This window comes from Delphinus delphis, chromosome 1, assembly GCF_949987515.2.
Source record: "Delphinus delphis chromosome 1, mDelDel1.2, whole genome shotgun sequence".
Classification (NCBI taxonomy): Eukaryota; Metazoa; Chordata; class Mammalia; order Artiodactyla; family Delphinidae; genus Delphinus; species Delphinus delphis.
In genome coordinates, this window is record NC_082683.1 from 4,464,663 (window position 1) to 4,489,238 (window position 24,576).

The following is a 24,576-nucleotide window of genomic DNA, read 5'->3' on the forward strand; positions in this document are numbered from 1 at the left end:
AGCCTGGCCCCGTGGCCCGCTGGCAGGGTGGCTGCGTCTGGCAGCCCCTTGGGTGCAGGCATGCCGGTGTGGATACAGAGCAGCTCAAAGCCCCCAGGCCGGGACCAGGACGGCTGAGCCTGGCTCATTCTTGCTAAGCAAGGGGTTCCCTGGTTTGATTCGTGCAAGACCAGCCGGGGGTCTCCTCACAGCCATCCCTGCCAGAGGCCACTGGGCACCACTCTGGCGTGAACCCTCTGCTCCTGGACGAGCTAAGGTCTGGGTCACACCCAAATCAGTGGGATTTCAAGGAGGAGGCCCCAAACACCCTCGAGTGCAGGCTCCCAACCTGCAGCCATCAGCACCCTGGGGGTCTGGTCGCAGACTCGACATAGACTCCCCAGGTAGGGGCTGGGGCGCTGCCCCTGTGCATGTCCCCACCCCCCACCCAGGTGGTTCTGACACCACCCCCTCACTTATCACTTATCACGGAGGACACTGGGGCCCTAAGAGGAGAGAGGCAGCCTCCTCTCGCACCCGCCGGCCTCCCCCATCACGCATGATGGGCCCCAGGAAGTCAGGCTGGTGGCCATGCCAACTTAGCTCCAATGGTGTGAACTGAGGGGGCTCTGCCCCGCCCCGGGAAGTGCTGGTGGGGGGCAGGGGTGAAGCCCCAGCCTGGCCCCTGAGCCCCTCCTCCCTGAGAAGTCTGGGGCCTACGATGAGCCTCCATGGGCTGGGGTTCCAGCCTTAGGAAGCCTCTGGCTGTGCTGGGGACACCCTCGAAGGCTCAGGGCCCGGGGGACCCTGGTGCTCCCAGGCCAGGCTGTGGTGCTGGCCGTGATTGGGCCCTGGCACCAGCTCTGTGGCCACCAGCCCCCCATGAATCTCAGGGAAGCGGACAGAGGCCTGGGGCTCCATTCCCACAGTGACGACGCGTGACCTGGCTGATAAGGAGGCACTTTTGTGTGATTGCCAGGCTGGGCTCAGGCAGGAGGGGGTGCTGGGCATTGAGGTAGGGCCTGCTGGCGGGGGGCTTTGGGGGCCAGTGCCCACACCCTAACTCGGAAGTAGAGACTCATGCCCTCCAAGGCGGGGGACCCCAGGGCTGGGAGCTGGGGAGGGGCACAGGTGCAGGCTGCCCCAGGCCACAGTGTGCAGTCAGGGGACCCAGGCAGCCTAGCTGTAGAGGCCTCCGTTGCCCTGCTCTCCTGAGCCTCCCTGGCCTGCTGTGAAACACTGTGAATTATTCACAAGGGCTCAGCTCTCCCTGGCGGCAGGTGATGGAGGGAGAGCTCCTACCGGTGGGAAACCCGATCCTGCCCGGGAGGCTGTGGGCAGCCATGAGCCACGGCCATGACAAGCTGCAGAGGCGCAGGAGGGCTGGGCGGCCTCGGGGGAGGGCCCAGCTAATGCTGGGCGGCACCTTGGGGAATTAGAAAGGACTGCAGGAACGGCCTGTACCCACTCACCCCTCCTCCAGTCTCTCCCAGTCCACTGGGCAAGTCTTCCCAGAGGCAGAGGAATTGCCACCGTGACCTCGGGGCTGCTGCCCCATGGGACCCTCCCTCTGAGCCCCCTGGGGAAAAGAGTCCTTCAGCTAGAAACACGGGGCTGGCAGGAGCTGGGCTGGGGCTGTTTCAGGCCCTGGGTCTGAGGGAGGTAGAGTCAGGAGGGTCAGCCCTCCTGGCCAGGGGCACTAGTGGCCGGTGGAGCAGAGCCACGAGTCCACGTCCCCATTTGGGGCTCAGAAGGGACAGGAGCAGGTAGCCCTCAGAGCTCCTGACCATCCTGCCAGCAGGGTCCTGGGGCCCAGGAACTATCTCACGCCTCGACCATGTGCTTGCTGGGGGCCTCAGTAAGCAGAGGGGAGCCCTGGGCTCAGCTGGGACCCTTAGGCCTGAGCACTGAGGCTGGGAGGGCTGGGGGCAGGGCCCACCGTGGTCTACCAGTCATAGAGAGCTGGAAAACCAGTCTGCGCAAAGGTTTCGGACCAGCTCCCACCTGCTGAATGCCTCCTAGGGGTCTGACACCAAGCAGTAGTCTGAGCCTCACCTGCTACTAGGCAGTAGCTCTGTAATCAGCCCATTTTACAGATTGACTCATCTAACTAATGTTTCTTGAGCACCTGTTCTGGGCCAGGCAATATTCCAAGTGTCAGGGATACATCGGTGAACCAAACAGACAAATGTCCCTGCCTCACGGTGCTGCAGATACAGAAATGGTGTCTCCGAGAGGCTAACTGACCACCCGGGGTCCCACCAGCTCCCTGTGTGGCCTTGGCCAAACTGCACCTCCTCTCTGGGTCTGTCTCCCATTCCTGGGCCAGGCGCTCACCTCTGAGGGCCTTTTCAAGTTCACCTGGGTGGCCCCCTTTTCCTTCCTTACTGCCAAGCTTCATGGAGCCTGGCTCCTCCTGGGGCCCTGTCCAGCTGGAAGGGTTCAGGCAGCCCCTGCCTTGAATAGGAAACCTTAGCTGCTCACCTATTAGGGAGCCCCAGGCCTATGGCTCAGCTCCCCCTTAGAAGGCCTGGGCCTGGGGCTGCCCTTCCCTGCCGGGCACTTGTTGGTGTTCTGGGCAGCGGGGCCTGGGGGGAGCCACACTGGCACACTGGGGACCCTAACCCAGGTGGAGGCTCTGAGAAAGGAGGGGCCTGGTGGAGTCATGAGAAGCCCCTCTCAGTGGGGACAGCCTTCACCTCCCCCGGTGACTCCTGGTCCAAGCCTGTCATGTCACTGGGGCCCCAGCTGGCCTCTCTGCCCTCCCCCTGCCCGCTTCCTGTCTGGCTGTGCCCACCTTGGAGACCACAAGTCAGATCCCCAGACCGGCCACAGGCTTCTCTCTCACGGACAGGGAAAGCTGCTTCCTCACAGCAGCCCAGAGGCCCTCCTCGCTCTGGCACCCCCGTACCTGACCTCCACCTCCTCTATTGCTACCTCCTGGGCTTCCTGTTGCTCCTGCCCTCCGACCTTTGGCCTTTGCACAGGCCAGTCCCACTGCCTCACTCTCTTCCCCAGAGAGCCCACAGCCGCTCCCTCCTCCCCTTCAAGGCTTTGCTCCGTCTCCGCTTCTCAGTAAGGCCGGCCCCAGGCCTCCTTCAGATCAGCACCTGCCCCAGAAGACACACGCCCTCCCTCCCAGGCTTCCTCTCCCGCCTCCTCTCCCCCACACCGCACCCTCCTCGTTACCTGGCATTACTTTCTGTGCATCTCAGCACATCCTCTTACCATCTGTCTCCCCGGGCAATGAGAACATCTCTTCTTCCACATCCTGTATGCCCAGTGCCTGATACTCAGTAAATACTCACTGAAGGACTGAGGAGTCTGGGATCCCTGGGTCTTGTCCGGCCCTGCAAGCAGCTCACTGCCCGTGACCTCAGAGAGAACTCCCTTCTGGGCCTCCCAGGGCCCGCCTGGCAAACGGACCAGCTGAGGCCACGTGCGAGGAGGCATCACAGAGCTCCGGGCCTGGCTGCCCGTCTCGCTCACTCCCACATTTATCCAGTCAACGATTAGCATCCACATGTACCCTAAGTGCCCAGCCCCGCTAGCGTTAAGGATGTAGTGAGTCCTCACGACTTCATGGAGACAACTTGGGGGGCTCCCAGGGGCAAAGAAGGAGCCAGGTCAAGGGCACGTGTGCACGCAGAGACGTTCTTGCTTATTTTCCAGTGTGTCGGGGTGTGTCCGGCAGCCCTGGTGGAACCAAGCTTGAGTGGGCAGGTCTCCACTGTGTTCAAGCTCTGCCCCGCCCTGGCATGTGGCAGCCTCGTGATGTGTGTCCCTGGAATGCATGAAAAAAGTGCCAAGGCAATTCAAAGGGGACAAGTGCTAGGAAGTGAAACGGGGTATTCGTAGGAAGTGGTTGGGGGTTTCTTTAAATTGAGGGGGTCCAGGAAGGCCCCACTGAGGAGGCGAGAGCTGAATGGGAGAGGACCAGCCATGCCAAGACCTGGCCTGGGAGCGTTGCAGGTGGAACTGGCCGGGGCAGAGGCCTGAGGGGGGGTCCCGCTTGGCCTCATCGCGAGCCAGGAGGGCCTGGAAGGCTGGGAGAATTGCAGACCAGAGTGAAGGCTTCTGGGGATAGTCCAGGCTGGCTGATGGATTGGGTGTAAAGCTGGCTGTTCTAGAATCTTCCTCAAATCAGGGCTGCATTGCTTCACTGGGCCAGGCCTCATTTGGGTTCATTTCAAATAAGTCAGGAGGCGTGATTAGAGGATAAGGGAGGTAGAAACGCCAAAGGCTCCGAGTCTTTGTTCAGGGCGGACTCACCTCACAGCCAGATCTAATCCTTGTGGAGATCATCCCCTAGCAGACCTCCCTTGGGGCAGAAATGATTGCCAGTGGGGAGGGCCACTGGAAATGCTGTTCTTTGACCGGAGTCTGCTTCTGTGGGCAGGTCAGTCCTTGTTCCTAGTGGCAACGGTCACAGTAAGGTGGCAGCAATCTTGGACGGAGATTTCTATCAAACCTTTACAAGCATTCCATGTTTCTTTTGTGTCATCAGGGTGACTTGCTTAATAGTTACAGTTTGTCCATATCATCTTTGTTCCCAAGAGGAAGAAAAGTATCATTATGTGATGGTTGCTAGGGAGACGCAGACTTGTAAAAACTCAAGGGTCCAGTGTTGCCAAAGACTCAGGGGAGGGTGGCCTGGTGTCCTTCACTGAAATGGGGACAGTAAGGGGGGAAGGTGGTTTGAGGGAGAGTGTGGAGAGATTTGCTCCATGTAAAGGCAGGTAAAGGGGAAATTCCCTGGCGGTCCAGTGGTTAGGACGCCTTCCTTTCACTGCCAAGGGCGCAGGTCGATCCCTGGTCGGGGAACTGAGACCCCGAAAGCTGGGTGGCATGGTCAAAAAGTTTTTTTGTTTTTTGTGGTACGCGGGCCTCTCACTGTTGTGGCCTCTCCCGTTGCGGAGCACAGGCTCTGGACGCACAGGCTCAGCGGCCATGGCTCGCGGGCCCAGCTGCTCCGCGGCATGTGGGATCTTCCCGAACTGGGACATGAACCCGTGTCCCCTGCATCGGTAGGCGGACTCTCAACCACTGCGCCACCAGGGAAGCCCCAAAAAGTTTTTTTAATTTAAAAAAAAAAAGGCAGGTGAAATTCAAGAAGCTGCTCAATGCATAGATGGCTGAGTGAGCTGCGTGCTGGTGCAGGGGCCGCAGGTGCTCCAGGTCCAAGCTGGGGGGAGCGGCACTGGGGCAGGTGACCTATACCCCTGGGAAGTAGATGACCTCACCAGGGGCAGAGTGTGTTTAGAAAGGAGGTCCTGGGGCACCCCAACATTTGGAGATTGGGCAAGGGTCGAGGGCCCATCCAGGGAGGCTGAGAAGGCCTGGTGTGTGCTTGTCCGTAGCCAAGAGGAGCAGGTGTTCGGTGGGGTGAGGGGCGCCTTTTAGGACGTGGCCACGTCAGTCTCGAGGCCGGTAGTGTGGAGGTGACGGTGTGAGGGGGCTGGCGGGTCAGGCTGTGGCAGCGGTACCAGGAAGCCAAGCCCTGCTTTCCCTGGGAGGAACCTTGCAATTTTCAAAGATTCCTCTTCTGTCTCTCACAAGAGGCTTGGAGAGGCAACAGCTGTGATGCCCATTGGCCATATGTGGAAACTGAGGCTGGGGGGGGTGCTAGAGAACGCCCCGGGGCCCTGCACAGTGAGCCACAGAGTTGGGGTGGTGGGTGGAGGCCAGGGCCAAGAGTAGGGGCTGGGGCTGGACCGGTCACCCATGGCATCACTATGGCTAGAACTCGATGGGTTGGAGCCGGGCGGGTCCTGAGGCCAGAGGTCTCCCGAGACCCCATCCCTCTGCTCTAGGCAGCGACTCCGCAGCAGAAATGCTGCCCGGCCTGACCCATGCTTGTCGGGGCCTGGACACCCCAGGTCAGCAGTGCTCCCACAGAGGCACAGGGAGGAGGGATCCTAAAATACAGCGACGGCGCCAGGCCTTGCTGAGGGCTCTGCAAGCGTGTCTCAGCAACGATCATTATCCCCACGCGTGGACGGCTTTGTGAACAGAGATGGGAGGCGAGACACCACTTGTGGGTGGCACACATGCCAGGTCCTTCTCACACTGGGTCCCCCTCTGCCTCTCAAGGGATCCTAGCCCTCTGTGCCTCAGTTTCCTCATCTGTAAAAGGGGAACGATTCTGACACCTACCGGGTACGGTCTTTAGGAGGAGTAGATAGAGACCATGTGTACTTCGCGCATCCCAGTGCTTGGCACAGAGCAGTTTGTTCAGTAGATGGTGCCCACTGTCACTGTTATCCGTCATCGTCATCTCTACTACTATATAAATTCACTCTCTCTCCATCTAAATTCATTAATTTAAAGACTAGTGTTGGGAATTGCCTGGCGGTCCAGTGGTTAGGACTTGGCGCTTTCACAGCCGGGGCCCGGGTTCGATCCCTGGTCAGGGAACTAGGATCCCACAAGCGCTGCCAAAAAAAAAGAAAAAAAAGGACGAAATTCATTAATTTACTTTGTTCCTGTGTGTGTATATATATATATATATATATATATATATATATATATATATATATGTTTTTTATCTTTTGGCCACGCTGCACAGCATATGGGATCTTAGTTCCCCAACCAGGGATTGAACCTGCCCTCCCTGCATTGGAAGCATGGAGTCTTAACCCCTGGACCGCCAAGGAAGTCCCTCCTCCATATTTTTAGAGTTTACCCCAGTGCGTATGAGGGTGCCCATTCTTCTTGCCTCCAGGTCGACACAGAAGAAAGGAACAAGACCAGGACCCCCTTTCCCACCCCGGCTCATCAGCAAATCTGCCCCGTATTCTGGGGTCTCCCAGGCTGGGGGCTGTGACTCCCGTATGGGTTACTGAGCGCTCCCTCCGTACCAGGGACGCCAGCTGGGGTTGTCAGCCAGGGGCCTGGCAGGAGGCTGTGAGCACAGCTTCCCCCTCCTGCCCGGCTCCTGCTCTGTGCCAGCTTATCAGACCTTCTGAGACCTCCTCAGGCTGGCTGGGCACCCGTGGGTCATGGATCCCAGCCAGGCGGGGTGGACTGGGAGAACAGGGCTGCCGGCAGATCCGGCGCCCTGAGCTGCGTACACTGCCTCAGGCCTCCCCCGAGACAGCCCGGTGGGCCCTGGGCGGTGGCCCCTCCAGTCTCCAAGCCCCAGGACCCCAGCACTCGCTGCGCCTTGGTTACGGGGTGAATAATTCAGGCCATCGAGTGTCGGTCATGAAATATTAAACGGGCCGTTCCTGACGCACCAGCTTGTGAAAGTGGGAGCGGGGCAGTGCTGGCACCGGGGCGTGGAGGCCGGTGGCCGAGAGCCAGCGCGTTCCTGAGGTGCGGCGTGTGGGCGCGACGCTGTCTGCCCCTGTGCGCTGTGCTCGGCGCACCACTGCGCCCCCGACACGGGTGGGGTATTGGCAGGCAGCCGGGCACCGTCCCAGACTCGGTGTCAGCCCCGAAGTGGCAGCTCTGTGCCTGAGGAGGGGCTGTTCCCACGTCAGGAGGACGAAGAGAGCTGGGGCTGCGTGCCTGGTGGGCGCTGCAAGCCTCCTGGGGTCAGGGGTCAGGGGTCAGGCAAGTGGAAAGGGATGGGGTTTTAGGGACAGGGAGAGGTCAGACGGGAGGGTCCGAGGGGTGTGTCAGAGCGAGGGGCCGAGTCGTGGGTGGCTGACAAGAGGGTGGGTGAGGGGGCAGATGGAGGAGGAGTGGGTGGCCTGGTGCCCACGTTACCTACACGCGGCTGACACTTAGATGAGGGAGGGAGGGCATGGGTGGTGGGGGTGGAGCGTGTGATCGAGGTCGTGAGCAAATAGATGGGAGAGGCGGGTGGGTGGGAGGATATGAAGTCGGACGAAGAACTGCGCTTCCTGGGGCCCAGAGGGCTGATCCAGCCCAGAGGGACTCAGCTCCGACTCCCTACCCCGCACCCTCTGTGTCCCAGACCCGCTGCGAGCTCCTCTGCCTGGGCCTAGATTGTGGCTCCACCTAGTGTCTAGATCTGGTAACTGCACCCTGGCATCCACACACATTGTGAAGTCAGAAAAACCGAGGCTGAGCCAGTGGCAGGGACAGCTTCCCTATTTCCCAGCAGCACTCCACTTCATGGGACTGATTCCCCAGTTAGGACCCTTCTGTGGGAGCTGGGGAGCAGGGATGGGGGGCAGTGACAGCTGCAAGCTAGGCCCGAGGGAAGGCTGAGGGAGTGAAGACATGGAATGGCCCTTCCCCTCCCTCTCCTCCATCCCTTCGTACCTGCTGTGCGTCCGGGCCTGCATCACACAGACGGATTGTGCTCCGGTGCCACTCACCAGCCGTGTGACCTTTGGCAAGTCACAGCCCCTGGGCCTCAATTGTCCCACTGCAAAATAGGGATGACAGTAGGACCTAAGTTAGGACATGCAGTGAGGACCTGCGTGCTAGTGTCGTAACGCAGGGGAGGTGCTCAGTGGCCGGCGGCACCCGTCGTGTTGCCAGGCTGATGACAACCACAACCAGAATATTCCACTGAATTTTAATTTCAGATAAACAACGAATAACGGTTTAGTGTATGCACATCCCGTGCCACATTGGGGGTAGACTTACACTAGAAAATTATTTGTTGTTTATCTGAAATTCAGATCGTAACTGGGCATCTTGTGTTTTACCTGGTGACACTACCACTCTGCCTTCTGGGAATTCAGTCTTCTGGGGGTGGCAGAGGCCAAAATAAGTTATGATCGAGCATGACAGGTGGCCCATGGAGTGAGCCCAGGGCAGAGTATGAGGCACAGAGGTGGGAAAGGCCTGTTCTGCTGGAGAAATCAGGGCAGGCCTCATGAAGGAGGGATCTGTACCGAGTCTTCAAGAGAGACGGGAAGGGCATTCCAGACAGAGGGGGGACATGATCAAAGGTACAGAGGTCCGACAGCAGGTGTGAGGACGCACACTGACTGTGGGTCAGTGTGGCTGAAAAGGTAGGGGGAGGCCAGGTCACCGCATCCCTGTAGACCTTGGTAAAAAGGTGGGCTATTTACTGAGGGCAGAGACTAGCTCAGTCAAATGTGCAGTGCAGAAAGAAGGCTGCCGGGGGGAGGTGGGGAGCAAGCCAGAGGGCCTCCCCCACACCCAGGGAGGCTGGCACAAGACTGAGTCCAGAGGGAGTTGGGCAGCCGGGTCCAGCCACTAGGTTTTTCTCCAACCCACCCTCCCAGCCCTCCAGACCTCCCCGGAAGCGGGTGAGGGGTGAAGAAAGCTTTGGAGGGGGACGGGCACTGAGAGCCCGCGGTGGGTGCTGCGTCTTCCGCAGGGGAGTGAATGCCCAAACCAAGAACGGTGCCACGCCCCTGTACCTGGCGTGCCAGGAGGGCCACCTGGAGGTGACGCAGTACCTGGTGCAGGAGTGCGGCGCGGACCCGCACCTGAGCGCCCACGACGGCATGACCCCTCTGCACGCCGCGGCGCAGATGGGCCACAGCCCGGTCATCGTGTGGCTGGTGAGCTCGGGGACAGGTCGGGGTTGGGGCCTAGGAGAGGCGGGGCCTGTACGGGATGGGGGCGGGGCCAAGAGGGGCCTGGCGCCCAGCCCCCGCCCCTCTGTGCTCCGTCCCCTCCCCCCCAGGTGAGCTGCACCGACGTAAGCCTGTCGGAGCAGGACAAGGACGGCGCCACGGCCATGCATTTCGCGGCGAGCCGCGGTCACGCCAAAGTGCTCAGCTGGCTCCTGCTGCACGGCGGCGAGATCTCGGCCGACCTGTGGGGCGGGACCCCGCTGCATGACGCCGCCGAGAACGGGGAGCTGGAGGTGAGGGCGGGCCGGGGGCGTGGCCGGGAGGCCGGGCGAGCGCGGGAGGGGCGGGCGCCCTCTGCTGGCGCCGCGCTCTCAGCACAGCGCTGCCCAAGCGCCGGGGTCCCGGCTGTCGGCCGGGGGTCCTCACTGCGCGCCCCTGCAGTGCTGCCAGATCCTGGTAGTGAACGGCGCGGAGCTGGACGTCCGCGACCGAGACGGGTACACGGCCGCCGACCTCGCGGACTACAACGGCCACAGCCACTGCACCCGCTACCTGCGCACCGTGGAGAACCTGGTACGCCCCGGGCTCTGCTCCCCCGCGTTACTGCATTTCCCCCCACAGCTTGCCCCCACCTCCCCGCAGGGGTAGGTGTTGTTACCCTTTTTACCACGGAGGAAGCTGCGGTTCAGGGAAGTGAGGCCCCTTGCCCGGGGTCACAGGAGTAAGTGCCCTAGACCACTACCCCACGTGACCTCTCAGGCCAGAACCACTGACCATTGGGGAGTGAGGGTGTGCGGGCAGAAATATCGAGGGAAGGAGGACCAGCCTCGTCCTGATGAGAACCAAGGCTCGGAGAAACAACGACACTTACACACCAGTGGGAACAGTAAAGTGCATTCACCTGCCCACAGGTATTAACTAGCTCCTTTAACTCTCACCACCACACTCTGAGGTAGGGAGTGCTCGTAGCCCCATTTCACAGGTGAGTAAACTGAGTCTTGGGGAGACCCAATCACCCAATCATTAAATGGTGGAGCCCTGGTGTCCGGGCCTGGAGCTACCGCTCTTCACCACTACTCTGTATGTTTGCTCACTGCGTGGCTACTTCATAATTGAAAACCTGTGTTAGTGTTTTCAGATTATTTTATTATGGTTACAAAGCCACGAAGGAACCCACTGGGACTTGAGCGCAGATGTGGGTGGCTCCCAGTCCTGGGCTCTGGCTCCTCTGGTGCAACGTCTGCTTTGGCGCAGGAGGGAGGAAAGAGGGCTGGCTTCACAGGCATCTTCAGAAGGGGGGCAGCCTGGCCACGAGAGGGGCTGCGGGATGAGGCTGGAGGAGAGAAGGCCGATGACCCCCTGCCCAGAGCATTGTCTGCCCTGTCGTCGAGCATATGGGGGCACCCTGGTTCTGGGGACTCCAGAGCACAGCAAGGCCCAGGGGTCAGAGATGGCATCCGGCCCCAAGGAAGAACTCCCCCCAGAAAGGGCCATCCGGAGAAAGTAGTGGTCCACAGAGCCCCAGCGCCCTCTGGCGCCCCCTGATGGAGGCTTTAGCTTCAGGCAATGAGCAAACAAGCACCACTCCTTGAATTCTGACCCCGGTAAGGTACCCTACCCTGCCTAGTGCTTTACGATGTAATCTCAGTTCATCTTCACAGCGAATTAGTACTAACAGCTGACACATATGGCGTTTACTGGCTACCACGCCCTGGTACTTCACTAACTTCTAAAATCTTTGTTATAACATAATGGGGCAGGCAGTGCTGTTATACCCACCTACAGATGAAGAAACTCAGGTACAGACAGAGAGGACAAGTGATGGAAAGGTCATGTAGCTAGTAAGTGGAGGAGATGAAATTTGAAGCCGTCCCCCCAGGCTGCAAAGCCTTTGCCCCTAACCTTTGTCAGGGCTGGGCAAGTACCCACCTCAGCCAGCCAAGCAAAGAGCGTGTTCAGGCTGCCCTCCCCAAGCCCAGCTCCTATGGCTCCCCTTGTCTCAGGGGTTAAGGCAGCAGGGCCTGGCCCCCCCGAACTGGGTGGAGTGTGGAGGACCTGGCCCCCTCACAAGGCGGGCCCAGCTGCGGCAGTGACGGTTCAAGCCATGGAGGATACTGGCCCAGAAAAGGCAAACACTCCCGCAGAGCCCCTAATTACGGGGCCAATGAGCATGGCCGCTTACCAGCCGTTACCTGGTGCCAGGCCGGCCTCCCGTTCCCGGGGGACCTGTGACAGTTCTCAGGCAGGGAGGAGCTGGCCTGGGCCGGAGGCAGCCAGCAAGCGAGCCGCAGCCTTGCCGGCAGCAGGGCCAGCATGGGCAACGTAAGCAGGGCCCCCACCCCAGCCCGCTCCCTGGAGGGAGGGTCAGGCCTGTGGGCAGGGGAGAGGCAGTGGTGGGGGATGGCTGAGCTCAGGTTGCCCCCCCAGCTCAGCTGGGCCACCCCAGGCCCCGTCCTTTCCCCAAAGACCCCATCAGGAGACAGGGGCTAGGCTCATGTTGGGATTCGTCCCAGTCCGGCAAGGAGAGACAGGGTGGTTGCTGGCCAGGTCGGGAGTTCAGTCCTTCCTGCACGTTGGAGGTGCCGTGCACCCCTCCCCTATCCCCAGCTACTGCAAATGCGCCCACCCGCTGCAGCAGCGCCGGTGCCTCCTCGCCACGCTGGAGCCTGGCCCTCTGCCCATTGATGAGAAAGGAGTAAGGCTGGTGCCGTGGCCGCCCTCGCTTGGGGTCCAGCCCAGCGTCCTCCCTCTCTTCTGAGCAGAGCCTCTCAACCCCCCTGAGCAGAGACCAGCCAGGGCTGGGAGTTTTCCAGGAATCCGTGGTCCTGCCACTGCGGGGGTGGGTTTGAATCTTAGCCTGGGAAGAACCTGAGAGATGATGGGGAAGGGAGCCCAGAGAGGGAAGTGGCTTGACCGAGGTCACACAGCGAGGGTGTGCCCGAGCAGGACCCTGGGCCAGGGTGCGCTGGTCTTTGGAGCGGGGTTGCCCTCACAGCCCCCTCTCCCGCTCAGAGCGTGGAGCACCGTGTGCTGTCACGGGATCCATCCGCTGACCTGGAGACCAAGCAGCCTGACTCGGGCATGTCCTCACCCAACACCACCACGTCGGTCCAGCCACCAAACTTTGACCTCAGCTCGCCGGCCAGCACCCTGTCCAACTACGGGTCCTGCTCCTCCGGCCACTCCAGCATCAAGGGCCGGCGCCCCCCACGTGGTGAGTGGGCCTGGGGAGAGGGGGGAGGGAGAGCCAACTGGAGCCAGACCACTGCGCCCTGAGGACCATCCCTGAGCCCACTCTGCCCGCAGCTGACACTGGAGGCTGCCCAGGTCACCAGGAGGGCTGGTTCTGGGGAGGACAGGTGACACTCACGCTTGTGGGTGTCCATCACAGACATGCCTGTACATCCACAGGTACCCTCCCGCCAACAAAAGCCGCAAGCAGCCCGCACGCAGTTCAGTGTCGTCACTCACACGCACACACAATGTTCCCCAGACGCTACACACACCTACCCACACTCAATTCAGTGTCGTCACTCACACGCACACACAATGTTCCCCAGACGCTACACACACCTACCCACACTCAAGAGTGCACACCTACACGTGTCCACACAGCATACAGGTGTGAATGCACAGCCACACGTACAGAACCATACAGACACCTACGCGACATGTGTGCACTCATGCACCCCAGGTCCACAGACCGATGCAAACACATTCACAAGTACAAAGAAGGGCTTCCCTGGTGGCGCAGTGGTTGAGAGTCCGCCTGCCGATGCAGGGGACACGGGTTCGTGCCCCGGTCCGGGAGGATCCCACGTGCCGCGGAGCGGCTGGGCCCGTGAGCCATGGCCGCTGAGCCTGTGCGTCCGGAGCCTGTGCTCCGCAACGGGAGAGGCCATGGCAGGGAGAGGCCCGCGTACCGCAAAAAAAATAAAAATAAAAATAAGTACAAAGAAGCACGTACACACATTCAGGAACATACACGAATGCACACTCAGGCAGAAGCCGGGCACACATGCTCACATATGCTGACCACGCCCTGAGCTTAGGCGTCTGTCCACCTGCGATGCCGGCTTTACGCCGCCAGGTGGTGGCCTGCAGAGCTGCTGGGGCCCCCTGCAAAGAGGCGGTGTGGCCGTTGGTACCGCGCCGCCTGCCCGGCCACATCTGCCCCGAGGAGCCACCCCTCCACCCTCCAGGTGGCTGTGCTCCGCAGCCCTGTCTTGGAGCCCGCGGCCTCCTGCCAGTTCCACTCAAACCTGAGCACAGGCCTTTCCCCAACGAGTGCAGGGCTGCAGGTGGGCAGGGCCAGGGCGAAGGTGGGCCCGGCCCTGCGGGGCCCACGGTGGGGCCGTGTCAGGCTGCACCTGGAGCCTGCCTACTCCCGTGGCACGTTGTTTCCGGGCAGGAGGGGGTCTTGGGCCTGGGGGCAGCCTCTTTGCAAACTCCCAAACCCAGCCTTCCCTCTGTCCCAGGGCTTCCCAGCACGAGAGCTGCAGACATACAGAGCTACATGGACATGCTGAGCCCAGAGCCGGGCCTGCCCCGGAGCAGGATGGAGAGACCCAAAGCACCACCGCCACCACCCAGCTTCCCTCCACCATTCTCACCCCCAGGCACCCAGATGCCCCCACCCCCGCCAGGCTACCCAGCTCCCAAGCCCCCCGCGGGGCTACAAGCAGCTGACATCTACACGCAGACGAAGAACAAACTCCGCCATGTGGAGACCGAGGCCTTCAAGAAGGAGGTAGTGAACCCTCCCCAACCTGCCTGCCCTCCGGCCCCGGGAGTGGGCTGATGGGGGGGCAGCAGAGGCCAACAGGTGGCCCGGCTCCTGGGTACAGGGCGGGCGGCGGGGGCGGGGGGAGGTGGTCCCTGGTCCAATGGCCTGTTCAGGAGTCAAAGCTTCCGGTCAGCCCCATGGCGGCTCAGGGCTGAGCGCTGGGGACAGAGAGATGAGGAAGACAAAGCCAGCACCCTCTGGGGACTTGGGGGGCAGGGCGGGGGGAAGGAACACATACCCAGATAGCCATGCCTCCCCGGGAGCTGGGTCCTCACCACCCCTTGCACAGGTGGCAGGGAGCTCATGGAGTCGGCAGAGCACACGTGCAAACTGCTCCTCCACAGGCGTACTCGCGCCCAGCTCCGGGCTCAGGTGGGGAGAGGGTCCCCAGGGAGTGTCTGCAGGTGGGAGATGCAGGCAGTGTGAAGGTGAGGGCTAGGAGGAGGGTGGAGGCCAGGGGAGGGGGCACCCGCAGGGCTCAGCACCCTCTCAGCATTGGGGGCTGGACGTGGGGGTAACATGGAGGCTGGCTCCCCAGTTTGGGGCTTCAGCTCCCAGGTGGGTAGACAAGCCAGTCCTGAGATGGGCGCCCTGGGAGAAGCAGGCTTGTAAGAAGGGGCCGAATCCGGTGCGGGCACTTTGACTGTGGGGTGCCCGCCTGTGGGTGCAGGGCCTGTGGGTTCCTGGCTGAGGCTTTGGAGCAGGGGAGGGGGCAGAGGGCTGGTCTGCACAGCTCTGAGAGTCCTGGGCAAGGAGGCCCAGAGGAAGCCCTGGGGTTCTAGTCAAGAGGACAGAGGGAGGCTGGTCTGAGGCCGCAGGGGAGGGCAGCCTGAGCCCCCCTAGGGTCCTGTGGGAACCCTGACCTTGTAGTTCTCTCTCGAGCCCAAGGCAGGCTGCCCCAGGGCCGAGCTCAGTACACAGTTCCCACAGGTGACCCACATCGCAGGGCCACCGGCTGGGGGAAGGGGAGGACACAGCTCCACTGCAGGTCTTCTTGCTACCTCAGACCAGGCTCTCAGTGGGTTCCTCTTTCATCTCCAGAAGGTGAAGGTGGCCCAGGAGAGGCCTGCAGGGGGCCTAGGGCCAGCAGACTTTGCAGGCCAGGCGTGTGGGCCCTGCCCCAAGCCACAGGACAGGCGGCCCCTCCCCTGAGCCAGAACACCAGGACTGCGAGGTGCCATGCCTCTCCCGTTGTGTGCGTGCCCGGCGGCAGGCGCTGGGCCGCTCCACAAGGGCCCTTTGTGTGCCCCGCGCCCCCCTCCACTCCCCGGCTTTTTCCGGACCGCGGGCAGGAGCAGGGTCGCGGCGTCCGCGCCTCGGGGATGCAGGGGGCGCCGAGGGGGCAGGCTGGCCCAGAAAACAAATCCCGCGGTGTCGCGTTTCCTTGCAACGTGAGCCCGGCCGGGTGGGGCTTGGAGGGTCCGGGGCCACCGTGGGGACGCTCGGACTGGGGGTGGGGCAGGGGACAGCCCCTGCCAGGTGACTTGGCCTTTGGCCCTTGCGCCTCCTGTCTTTCTTCCCGGGCTGGGCTTAGTGGGGGGCAGATGCGACGGAGTGGGCGGCCCGCGCTGTCACCCGAGCCCGGCCTGCCGCCCCTGAAACCTGAGGCTTGGGCGCGGGTGTCGGTGTCCCTTACGCAGCCGGCGATGGTTTCCAGATGCGGGAGGGAAAGGGCGGGGGCGTGACCCGGAACCCGGGGGGCCAGACGTGGGGGGCTCCACTGCCCATGGTGAGGCGCAAATTCTGTCTCTGGCGGATGGAGGGGGTGAGTGGGGGGATGAAGCCTTGGGTGCTCAGCCCAGAACGGAGGGAGAGAGGCGCAGGGGGGTGGGGCCACATCTGGCCTGTGGGGTAGGCGCGGCGCAGCAGCCAGGTGTTGGCGGAGCAGGGGGCGCCCCCGTGGCATTCCCGGCTGCTGGGGGTTTCGGCCCGGGATTGGCAGGCCCTGGGTGATGTCAGGCCGACAGAGCTCTCAGGCGCTCATAGGCGCGGGCGGGCGGGCTGGGCTGTAACCTGAGAGGAAGGATCAGGTAGCGCAGGTGTCGAGTCCATGCCGCCCCCGCTGCCAGGTGCACAGCGGGGGCCACCAGCACGGTCGCAGGTAGGAGCAGCCCCAGGCCGGGGCCGGGCGACTGAGGGCCCTGGGCAAGCAGTGGACTTCCTCGGGGCGGAACTCCCGCAAAGGAGTGTTGCGCGAAGGCTTGGTTTCGCGTGGGACCGTCTGGTCGCCGGGAGTGGGGTACGGCTGAGGCCTTAGCGCTGCCTAAGCTGGGAGCTACCCCTTCTCCAGCTCCCCCTGGCGTTTGGGCTGGGCCACCCCGCCCCTCGGCCCGCCCCTTCTAGCCACAGTGGGGGCCCCTGCGCCCCTTGGCCCGCGCCCAGAGCCCCTCCCTGTGGGGCCGACCGAGAGTGCCCTTTCACCGAGGCCCGCAGGACCCTCGCCCCATCCCCGCTCTGAGACCAGAAGGGTCTGGGACCGCGGCTGGCCACGAGCCCCCGGAAGGTTAAGAGTTGGGGAGGCGGGGAGAGGGATGTGGGAGGCGGAAAAGACAAGTGCCTGAAGCTCACTTCGCCCGCTGTCTTCCCGCAGCTGAGCTCCCGCGACGGCCGCAACGGGCTGCGGAGGCAGGACTCCAGCCGCAAGCCCCGCGCCTTCAGCAAGCAGCCCAGCACGGGGGACTACTACCGCCAGCTGGGCCGCTACCCCGGGGAGCCGCTGGCCGCGCGCCCGGGCATGGCGCACAGCGAGGAGGTGCGTGCCCGCCAGCCCGCACCCGCAGGCCGCCCGGGACCCGGCCGGGCCGCCCGCGTCTCACTCGCTGGCCCCTCCGCTCCCCCGCAGGCGGCGCTGCTCCCCGGGAACCACGTGCACAACGGCTGCGGCGCGGACCCCAAGACGTCCAGGGAGCTGCCCCCGCCGCCCCCGCCGCCGCCGCCCCTGCCCGAGGCCCTGAGCTCGCCGCCGCCCGCTCCTCCTCTGCCCTTCGAGGGCTCTGGCCCTGGCTGCGGGCAGCGTCGCTCCTCCTCGTCTACTGGCAGTGAGTAGGGGCGGGTTGAGGGGTGGGGGGCGGCGCTAGCCCTGAAGGGGGAGGGAAACCAAGACCCCCCCCCTCCCGCCACCGCCCCGGGCAGCTGCCACTGCCCTGGTGCTTCCTCTTTTGCTCTTTGATCTTTCTGCAGCCCCACCCCAATGAGGACTTGACCCTAAGGGGAGGCTTGGGGTTGCTTTAGGTCCTGCCAGAGCAGGACAGGGCTGTGTGACCTGGGGCAAGTCCCCTTCCCTCTCTGGCCCTGCCTTCCACCCAGTAGGGAAGGCCTCCCAGCTCTGGTGGCTGCTGTTTCTGATGAGCTGGTGGTGCTAGAGGGAAACTCAGAGAAGTAGAATTAGCTTCAAGGAGGCAGGGTTGCTGGCCAACCTTCTTCCTGCCCCACATCTATCCTGAGTCACTCTTCCACTCCTGGCTGCTTTCCCTTGTTCTCCCAAGCTAGCTACGGCCCCGGGCCTGGCTATAGGGTCAAGGCCAGTAACCCGTCATACTCTGCCCTCCCCGTCCTGGTGAATCCCCGAGCATCCTTTTTTAAGAGCTAGACTGGTGACCAGGATTCCTGGGCTTCTCTTCTGAAATGCGGGACAGTCTCCTGCACGCCGGGGCTCCTGGAAGGCCCAGGAGGTGGTATCTGGGTGCTGATGCTTCCATTCCAGCCCGGCAGGGGGTGGCCAAGCTGCTCTCCTCACGCAGCCACTCGGTTCGGGGACCATGCTTACTGGTAGCATCCAAAGCTTCATTTCCCTGGCTAGGGATGCAAGGCTGCAGTAGCGTCCAGGGTAGGGCCAGCCTGGGCTCCTTGGGGTACCTGTGGAGCCGCAGCCCCTGCAGACCACAGCCTATGGTAGCATGTCCACCGTCAGCTGAGCGTCCAGAAAGGCCCCCAGCTTTGAGGTCAGTGCCTTCCCGTGGCAGCCTGGAGCAAGGCTGAAACTAGGAACAGAAGAAAAATAGACTCTGGGCTTCTCCAGACAGCCCTTCGCAGCAGAGCCTGGGCTGGGTGCCCTATCCCATCCCAATGCCAAGATTGAGGCCCTTGCTAGGGGGTCCAGGGCCAATGGCAGCCCAGCCCAGTCCTCAGGGGCACCAACAAAGCTGGGAACTGAGCGGACCACCCTTGTGGAGCCCCAGAGCAGCCTGAGCCAGGGTCAGACGGACCGGAAAGTTCCTCCTCTCACCACCACCACCCCGCCCCGCCCGCCCCCGCGCATCTCCCCTCCTCCTGTCCTCCCTGGCCCTCTCTTGCTCTCTGTGATGTCCTAGCCTCACCCCAGCCCCCTCCCTCTCCTAACTTCGCTGTCACTTCTCTCCTCTCGGCCCCTAGAAGTGAGAGTGCTGAGACACAGGAAGAGTGAGTAGCTGCGTGCGCGGCTCCTGGCTGAGGCGCGGGGGCGGGACACAGGGCACGCTCAGGAAAAGCCAGGCTGACGGGCTGGGGTCTTGAGGAAAGGATGGGACCAGGGGCCGGCAGGCGAGGGGTCCTGGACACTACAGGTTCTACCCGCATTCTGTGCCGGGCAGACGGTTTTGCCTAAAGAAATGAGCCCGCAGCCGGCGCCCACCGGCACTTTTCCCTTTCTCCCCTCCCACTACCGCGCTCTGGGATCCCCAGCCCGGGGAACCCAGAAGCTGTTGGCCCCCTTTTTCCCCCTCACCCAGCCCTGACCCCTTCCTCAGTCTCTAAAGACAACCCTCCCCCAACTCCATTCGCCTCCGCCGGCCTCGTCGGAAAATGCAAACTCCGCGCCGTGCATTTGCATGTCGTCCGCCTGGCCCCTCGTCCTGAGTGCCCCGACCCTGTATCCTTAGTAAGGTCTCGGCTTCCCCGGGTCCACCAGAGCTGCGCTGTGCTTGCCATAAGTGTGCTCCGTCTGGGCTTTTGCAACCAGTGCGTCTGCGCGTGTGTCTGTCTGTGGGTGTGTGGGGGGGAGGGGGCCGGCTGGCTTCTGGCATCCAGGGTCCCGAGTCTATAGCCATGGAAGCCCCAGGTGACTCAGTCCAAGGGTCGCTGGGGTTTGCTGGTGCAGAGAGATGGCCAGGGGGAGACTCCACCCTGGCGGGGCAGGGCCGGGGAAGCCGGGACAAAGGTCGGGTGGCTGGCCCCAGGTAGTGTTCTGGAGCTCGGCAGTCAGTGCGCTGGGCTGGGCGAAGATATACGCTAGAGGCCCCAGGGCCGGCCCAGGAGCCATCATGAACTCCCAGGGGCCTCCAGGCGGGGGCTCCACACCCCGTGAGTAGGGCCGGGAGGATGGAGGGGCTGCGCGGGCTGCCAGCTGAGGACCCGCCTCTGGGGTCCCAGAGAGCTGCCTGCGGGACCCGGGACCTGGAGAGCTGCCCTCTGAGCCCAAGGGAAGGCCCCGGCCTGCGCTGACTTGGGGAAGGGGGCAGCGATGGGCAGGTAGGGGGTGGCGGGGACGCAGACCTCACACCAGGCCAACGTCTCCTCTCCTGCCTCCGCGCAGGCACCAAGTCTTTCAACATGATGTCCCCGACGGGCGACAACTCAGAGCTACTGGCTGAGATCAAGGCGGGCAAGAGTCTGAAGCCGACGCCGCAGAGCAAGGGGCTGACCACGGTGTTCTCGGGCAGTGGGCAGCCGGCCTCCCAGGTAGGCGATGCGACAGACGCCCCAGCCCCTCGACCCCGCCCACCCGGCACTCAGCCCCGCCGCTTCTCCCCCGCAGCCCGACTCGCCGCTGCCACCCGCCTCGCCGGCACCGTCACGGGCCCGGAGCCCCACCCCGCCGGCCGCGGGGTCCCAGCCACTGCTCAACGGCAGCGTGGCGCCGGCGCCGCCTGCCACCCCTGCGCCGGGCGTGCAGCTCGACGTGGAGGCGCTCATCCCCACGCACGACGAGCAGGGCCGGCCCATCCCCGAGTGGAAGCGCCAGGTCATGGTGCGCAAGCTGCAGCTGAAGATGCAGGAGGAGGAGGAACAGAGGCGGAAGGTGGGCGGGGTTGGGCTTCCAGAGGGCCCTGGGGTCCGCACCTGGGTCCACAGCCCATGTCCCACAGCATCCCCCAATCTGCCCGGGACCTTTCAGCCTCAGACGGCTCCCATTACCTTTGGGAAAAAGCACGATTGGACCACCACCCCTCTCCTGGGCTGGTTCCCAGTCTCCACCACCAGCACCACCCCACAACAGCCTGTCCTTTAATGCGATGGCAGTGTTAATCAAAGTCTAAGATGCCCCCAAATCGCCCGTGATCTTATTAAAATGCTTTTTCTGATTCAGGTGCTCTGGGTGGGGATGGGATTCCGCGCTTCTGACAAGCTCCCGGGTGAGGTTGACTCATCCAAGGGACCACATGAGTAACCGAGAGGCTTTTGGTTGTAGTCAGACTGGCCTGGGCTCTTTCCCTGAACTACCACTTTCCACTGATACTGAGCCTCGTCCAGCCTCGGGTTTCTCATCTGTCGGATGGGTTGATCATCCCTGGCTGGCAGGATAGTTTGCCATTGATCTGCTCAACAGACATCCCCCCGGCGCCGTCTATGTGTTACACACTGTTGTCGCCTCTGGGGATTCACGGTGAATATGTCAGGGCCGGTGGGGGTGGGGGGTGTCAACCAACAAGCAAGTACAGCACCTTAGTCGAGTGATAAGTGGCCCCAAGGAGACAAAACAGGGCAATGTGAGAGAGTGAGCAAGTGGGCAGGTGCTCTGATGGGGAGGGCAGAGGACTGGGGCAGCCCTGAACCGACCATCCTGTTTGGGTTTGGGGTGGTGGTAGGGGAGGAGAAAGTGATGTCTCAGGTAGACTTGGAAGATGAGGAAGAAGTGGACAGGGGAAGAAGTGGGTCAAAGAGTGAGCAGGAAGGACCGGGGAGGCCTGACAGTCAGAGTGGGTGTGGCAGCTCCAAGACATTACCACTGAAGGGGGTGGAGTGGAGACGTCAGGAGTGGCCAGATAACTAAGGCCTGGCCTTGAAGACAATGGACTTTCTCCTGGAGTAGTGGGGAGCCTGGGAGTGGGGTTAAGCAGAGAAGTTGGCATCGTCATATTTGTATTTGGGAAACATCTTTGTGTGGGGGGCGGTGGTGGGCCGGGATGAGCTGGGAGGCCAGTGAGGGGGTGATGGCAGCCCCTCCCCCCCACCTGGGCTGGAAAAACCCGGCACTAAAATGAGGAACAGATGAGACTATGAGTGCCTGGCAAGCCTAGCTCTGTAAGTTGTGTTATTATTCCAGGAGTCAGAGAGGGTGGGAAGAGGGGTGAAAGCCACAGCTTCAGCCACTTTAAGGACCTCTCATTCAGCAGTAAAACTGACAGCACGGACAGGGAGGTCTTGGGCCTCAGGGGAGTTTGATTAGGGGTCATCCGCCTGGGGTGAGGTGCGGCCTTGCTGGGATCTGGCCTCGAAATCGCAGACCTTGGATGGGGAGGGAGAGGGCTGCCGTCCGTCGCAGCTTCAACGCCTTTTGCATGTTCCTTTGGTGGTGTAATGAGCGAGCAAGCCAGGTGTGGAGACCCCATCTGCCGGCCCTGCCTCTGCAACAGCGCCCAACGACCGGCTGTGTCCCTGCCAGCGACCAGAGTGGACACTGCCCAGCGCCTGGAGCGGCGGCCTGGGCCGAAGCCTCGTCCCACTGTAATTGCCCGCCGGCCAGGCGCGGCCCGTCCCTGCAAACGCAGCCCCGCGGAGCCATTACACCACCCGGGACATGCAAAAGGCGCCCCCGGCGGCCGCTGCGGGAGCCGGGCCAGAGGGAGACGCGCCTCCCTCCCCTCTCTTGTCTTCCCCGCCTTAGCTGACGGCCGCCAGCTCGTGCTGCTACCCCCGCGAGGGCTGGAGGTACTCCCGCGAGTACAACGGCATCCTCGGGCCCTTCGGCGAGCTCATGACCGAGGCCGACATCCTCCGCATCGAGCAGCAAATCGAGAACCTGCAAGTGTTGCACAAGGCGCAGAAGCTGGAGGCGCGCCTGGAGCAGCTGGAGTTGGAGCTGGAGCAGCTGCTGCCCATCTCGGCCGCCCTGTCGGCGCCGCGCTTCACCGTCGACCCGCGCCGCATGCACGGCCGCGCCGCCAGCCTGCCTGCCTGGTGCAGCAAGATCTCCAAGCTGCTCAAGAGCATGGCCACGCTGCTGGCCGCGCTGGGGGGACGGCCCGCGCACCTGGCCGAGCTACTTGCCGCCGACACAGGCCAGCCACTGCCGCCGCTGACCGACGCCCCCTGGCGGCCGGGCCCGCTCTGCTTGGGCCGCTCGCATTCGCTCAGCTGGTGCCGTGAGGCCGTGGCGCGCGAGATCCTCGAGTGCGGCGTCTCGGTGCGGCACCTCCGCGCCGCCTACGAGCGGCGCGCCCAGGGCTCGGCGCCGGCGCGCGGCCCGCCCCGAAAGCTCTCTCTGCCCGCCGGCGCCCCGCGCCGCGAGCCCATCCTCGAGGAGGACTACGTGGTGGCCGGTACCGGCGAGCCAAGCGCCGCCGCCGCCAACGGCCTGCTGGCCGCGGGGGAGCCCCTGAGCGTCCTGGGCCCACCCGAGGCGCCAGGACGCCAGGCGGCGCTGCCCGAGCCCGAGCAGTTGGCGCGCAGGCCGCCACCCTCCACTGAGCTGCGAGGCGTCCAGGACTACATCGACATGCGCAAGGAGCGCATCGTCTACCTTTTTCTGGAGCACTGGCGCAAGTGGACCTTCCGCGGCCCCGGGCGCCACGCCCAGGTGCGCCTGCGCAGACTGCTGCCCCGCGTGGTGGCCGCCGGCGCCGACCCCGGCCCGGAGGCAGCCGACGCCTCCCAACCGCCGGCGGGCGATGGCCCGGACGAGCGGCTGCTGCGGCTGCTGAAGCAGCGGCAGGTGGTGGGCAAGCTGCTGGGCCACTGGCGGAGCCTGCTGCGGCAGGTGCCGGCGCGCCCGCCTCGCGGCCCGGGCCTGTCACACGGCTTATACTGGCCCGAGCACTTCTTGCCGCCCCTCGACGGCGGCGCGCCCCGGCGCTACGACAGCCTCACGCTCGACCTCTTCATGCTCGGCTACTTCCAGCTGCTCGAAATGGGCCTGAGCCGCGAGGAGCGCAAGTTTCGCCACCTGCTGTGCTACGAGATGTTCGACCGGCTGGGCAGCCACCCTTGGGAGCTCATCCGTCTCTTCCACCGCGTGGTACTCGAGGAGGTGGAGGCCGGCCGGCGCGGCTGGAGCGACGGCTTCGAGGACCTCAGGCGCCAGTTCTTCGGAGACACCCCGGAGGCTGAGCCGGCCCGGGAAGAAAAGGTGGAGAAAGAGCAAAAGGAAGGGACAGAGAAGGAAGAGAGGGAGCCGACCGAAGAGGCCGCTCCAGCTCAGACGGGCGACTGGCCAGAAGGGCAGCCAGAGGCGCCGGCCCCTGAGCCGCAGCCCCCGTCCCCACCCCCGCCAGCCGCGCCTCCCCCGACGTCGGCCCCTCCTAGTTCCGAAGCCCCCGCCGAAGAACCCCTGGAGCTGGTATCTGAGATGGGCGAGTTCAGCAATGAGGACATCTGCCGGTACATCGACCGCAGCTTCTCCTTCTGGAAGGAGAAGGAGGCAGAGCTTTTTGACATCTGAGCCGCAGAATTCGGAATTTACCCTCAAGCGTCTTAACCCGGGCCTGGATGCCTGTCTGATGCCCTCCAGAGGTCAGAATACGGCAGGAAGAAACCAGGACAGGACGAGTGGCCTTGGAAAAGCCCGAGTGCCCAGAACCAGGCTGCCTCAGCCTTTGAGATCCCACGGTGGCCGGTTGTGGGGTGTTGGCCGGAATGGGCAGGGCACGGCACAGAGCCAACCAGGTGTCCCCCTCTGGCTCTCCAGCGATGCCTGGCTCCGTGTGGAGCCAGGTGGAAGCAGCAGCCCCTCTGAGTGTGGGACTGTGGGTCCCCCTTGGGGCAGTGTGGCTCTCTTTCTTTCTTTGGTTTTTCACTGGAGTTCATAGCTACCTCTTTGGCTGAGGTCAAGGGAGCCACATGTGCAGTGTTCGTGTGACGTGTCCAGACCCTTTCTCCTCTGTAACATGCAAGTAATAAAACACTTTGCTGTAAGCTGCCTGTGTTGGATGCCCCCACCCCCATGTCATTGCAGCCACACGATTGTAGAGCTAGCGTCTACCCGCTCTCAGAATAGGACAGGCATGGAAGAGAAAGTCCTTCACAGTGGAACCAGGGACCGGCCTGAGCCTCTCTGAGCAGGCAGGATCTGTGGAGGCCCACGTATGAGTCTGCCCAGAGATTCTGGGCCAGGGGCCTGGAGCCATCTATCCACCCCACCCTGCCCCCGCCCCCCACCCTGGGGAGTCTCCCCCTCTGCTGCTCTCCTACGCCTCCTACACTCAGCTC

The 24,576-nt window shown here is 63.2% G+C and overlaps 1 protein-coding gene across 3 annotated transcripts in view; it reads left to right on the forward strand.

Annotated features, from left to right (window-relative positions):
• Positions 1-24,576, forward strand: part of ESPN (espin) — a 30,698-nt gene that overhangs the window by 4,479 nt on the left and 1,643 nt on the right. The window contains exons 3-12 of one of the 3 annotated variants that reach the window (XM_060028077.1): positions 9,248-9,434; positions 9,560-9,742; positions 9,891-10,022; positions 12,462-12,663; positions 13,928-14,199; positions 16,826-16,987; positions 17,078-17,273; positions 18,607-18,633; positions 19,745-19,890; positions 19,967-20,230. In XM_060028077.1, the coding sequence (XP_059884060.1) occupies positions 9,248-9,434; positions 9,560-9,742; positions 9,891-10,022; positions 12,462-12,663; positions 13,928-14,199; positions 16,826-16,987; positions 17,078-17,273; positions 18,607-18,633; positions 19,745-19,890; positions 19,967-20,230 (1,771 nt within the window). Of the gene's footprint in view, positions 1-9,247; positions 9,435-9,559; positions 9,743-9,890; positions 10,023-12,461; positions 12,664-13,927; positions 14,200-16,825; positions 17,274-18,606; positions 18,634-19,744; positions 19,891-19,966; positions 20,231-24,576 lie in introns of all 3 variants that reach the window. The other 2 variants (XM_060028167.1, XM_060027986.1) reach the window with 2 other exon arrangements.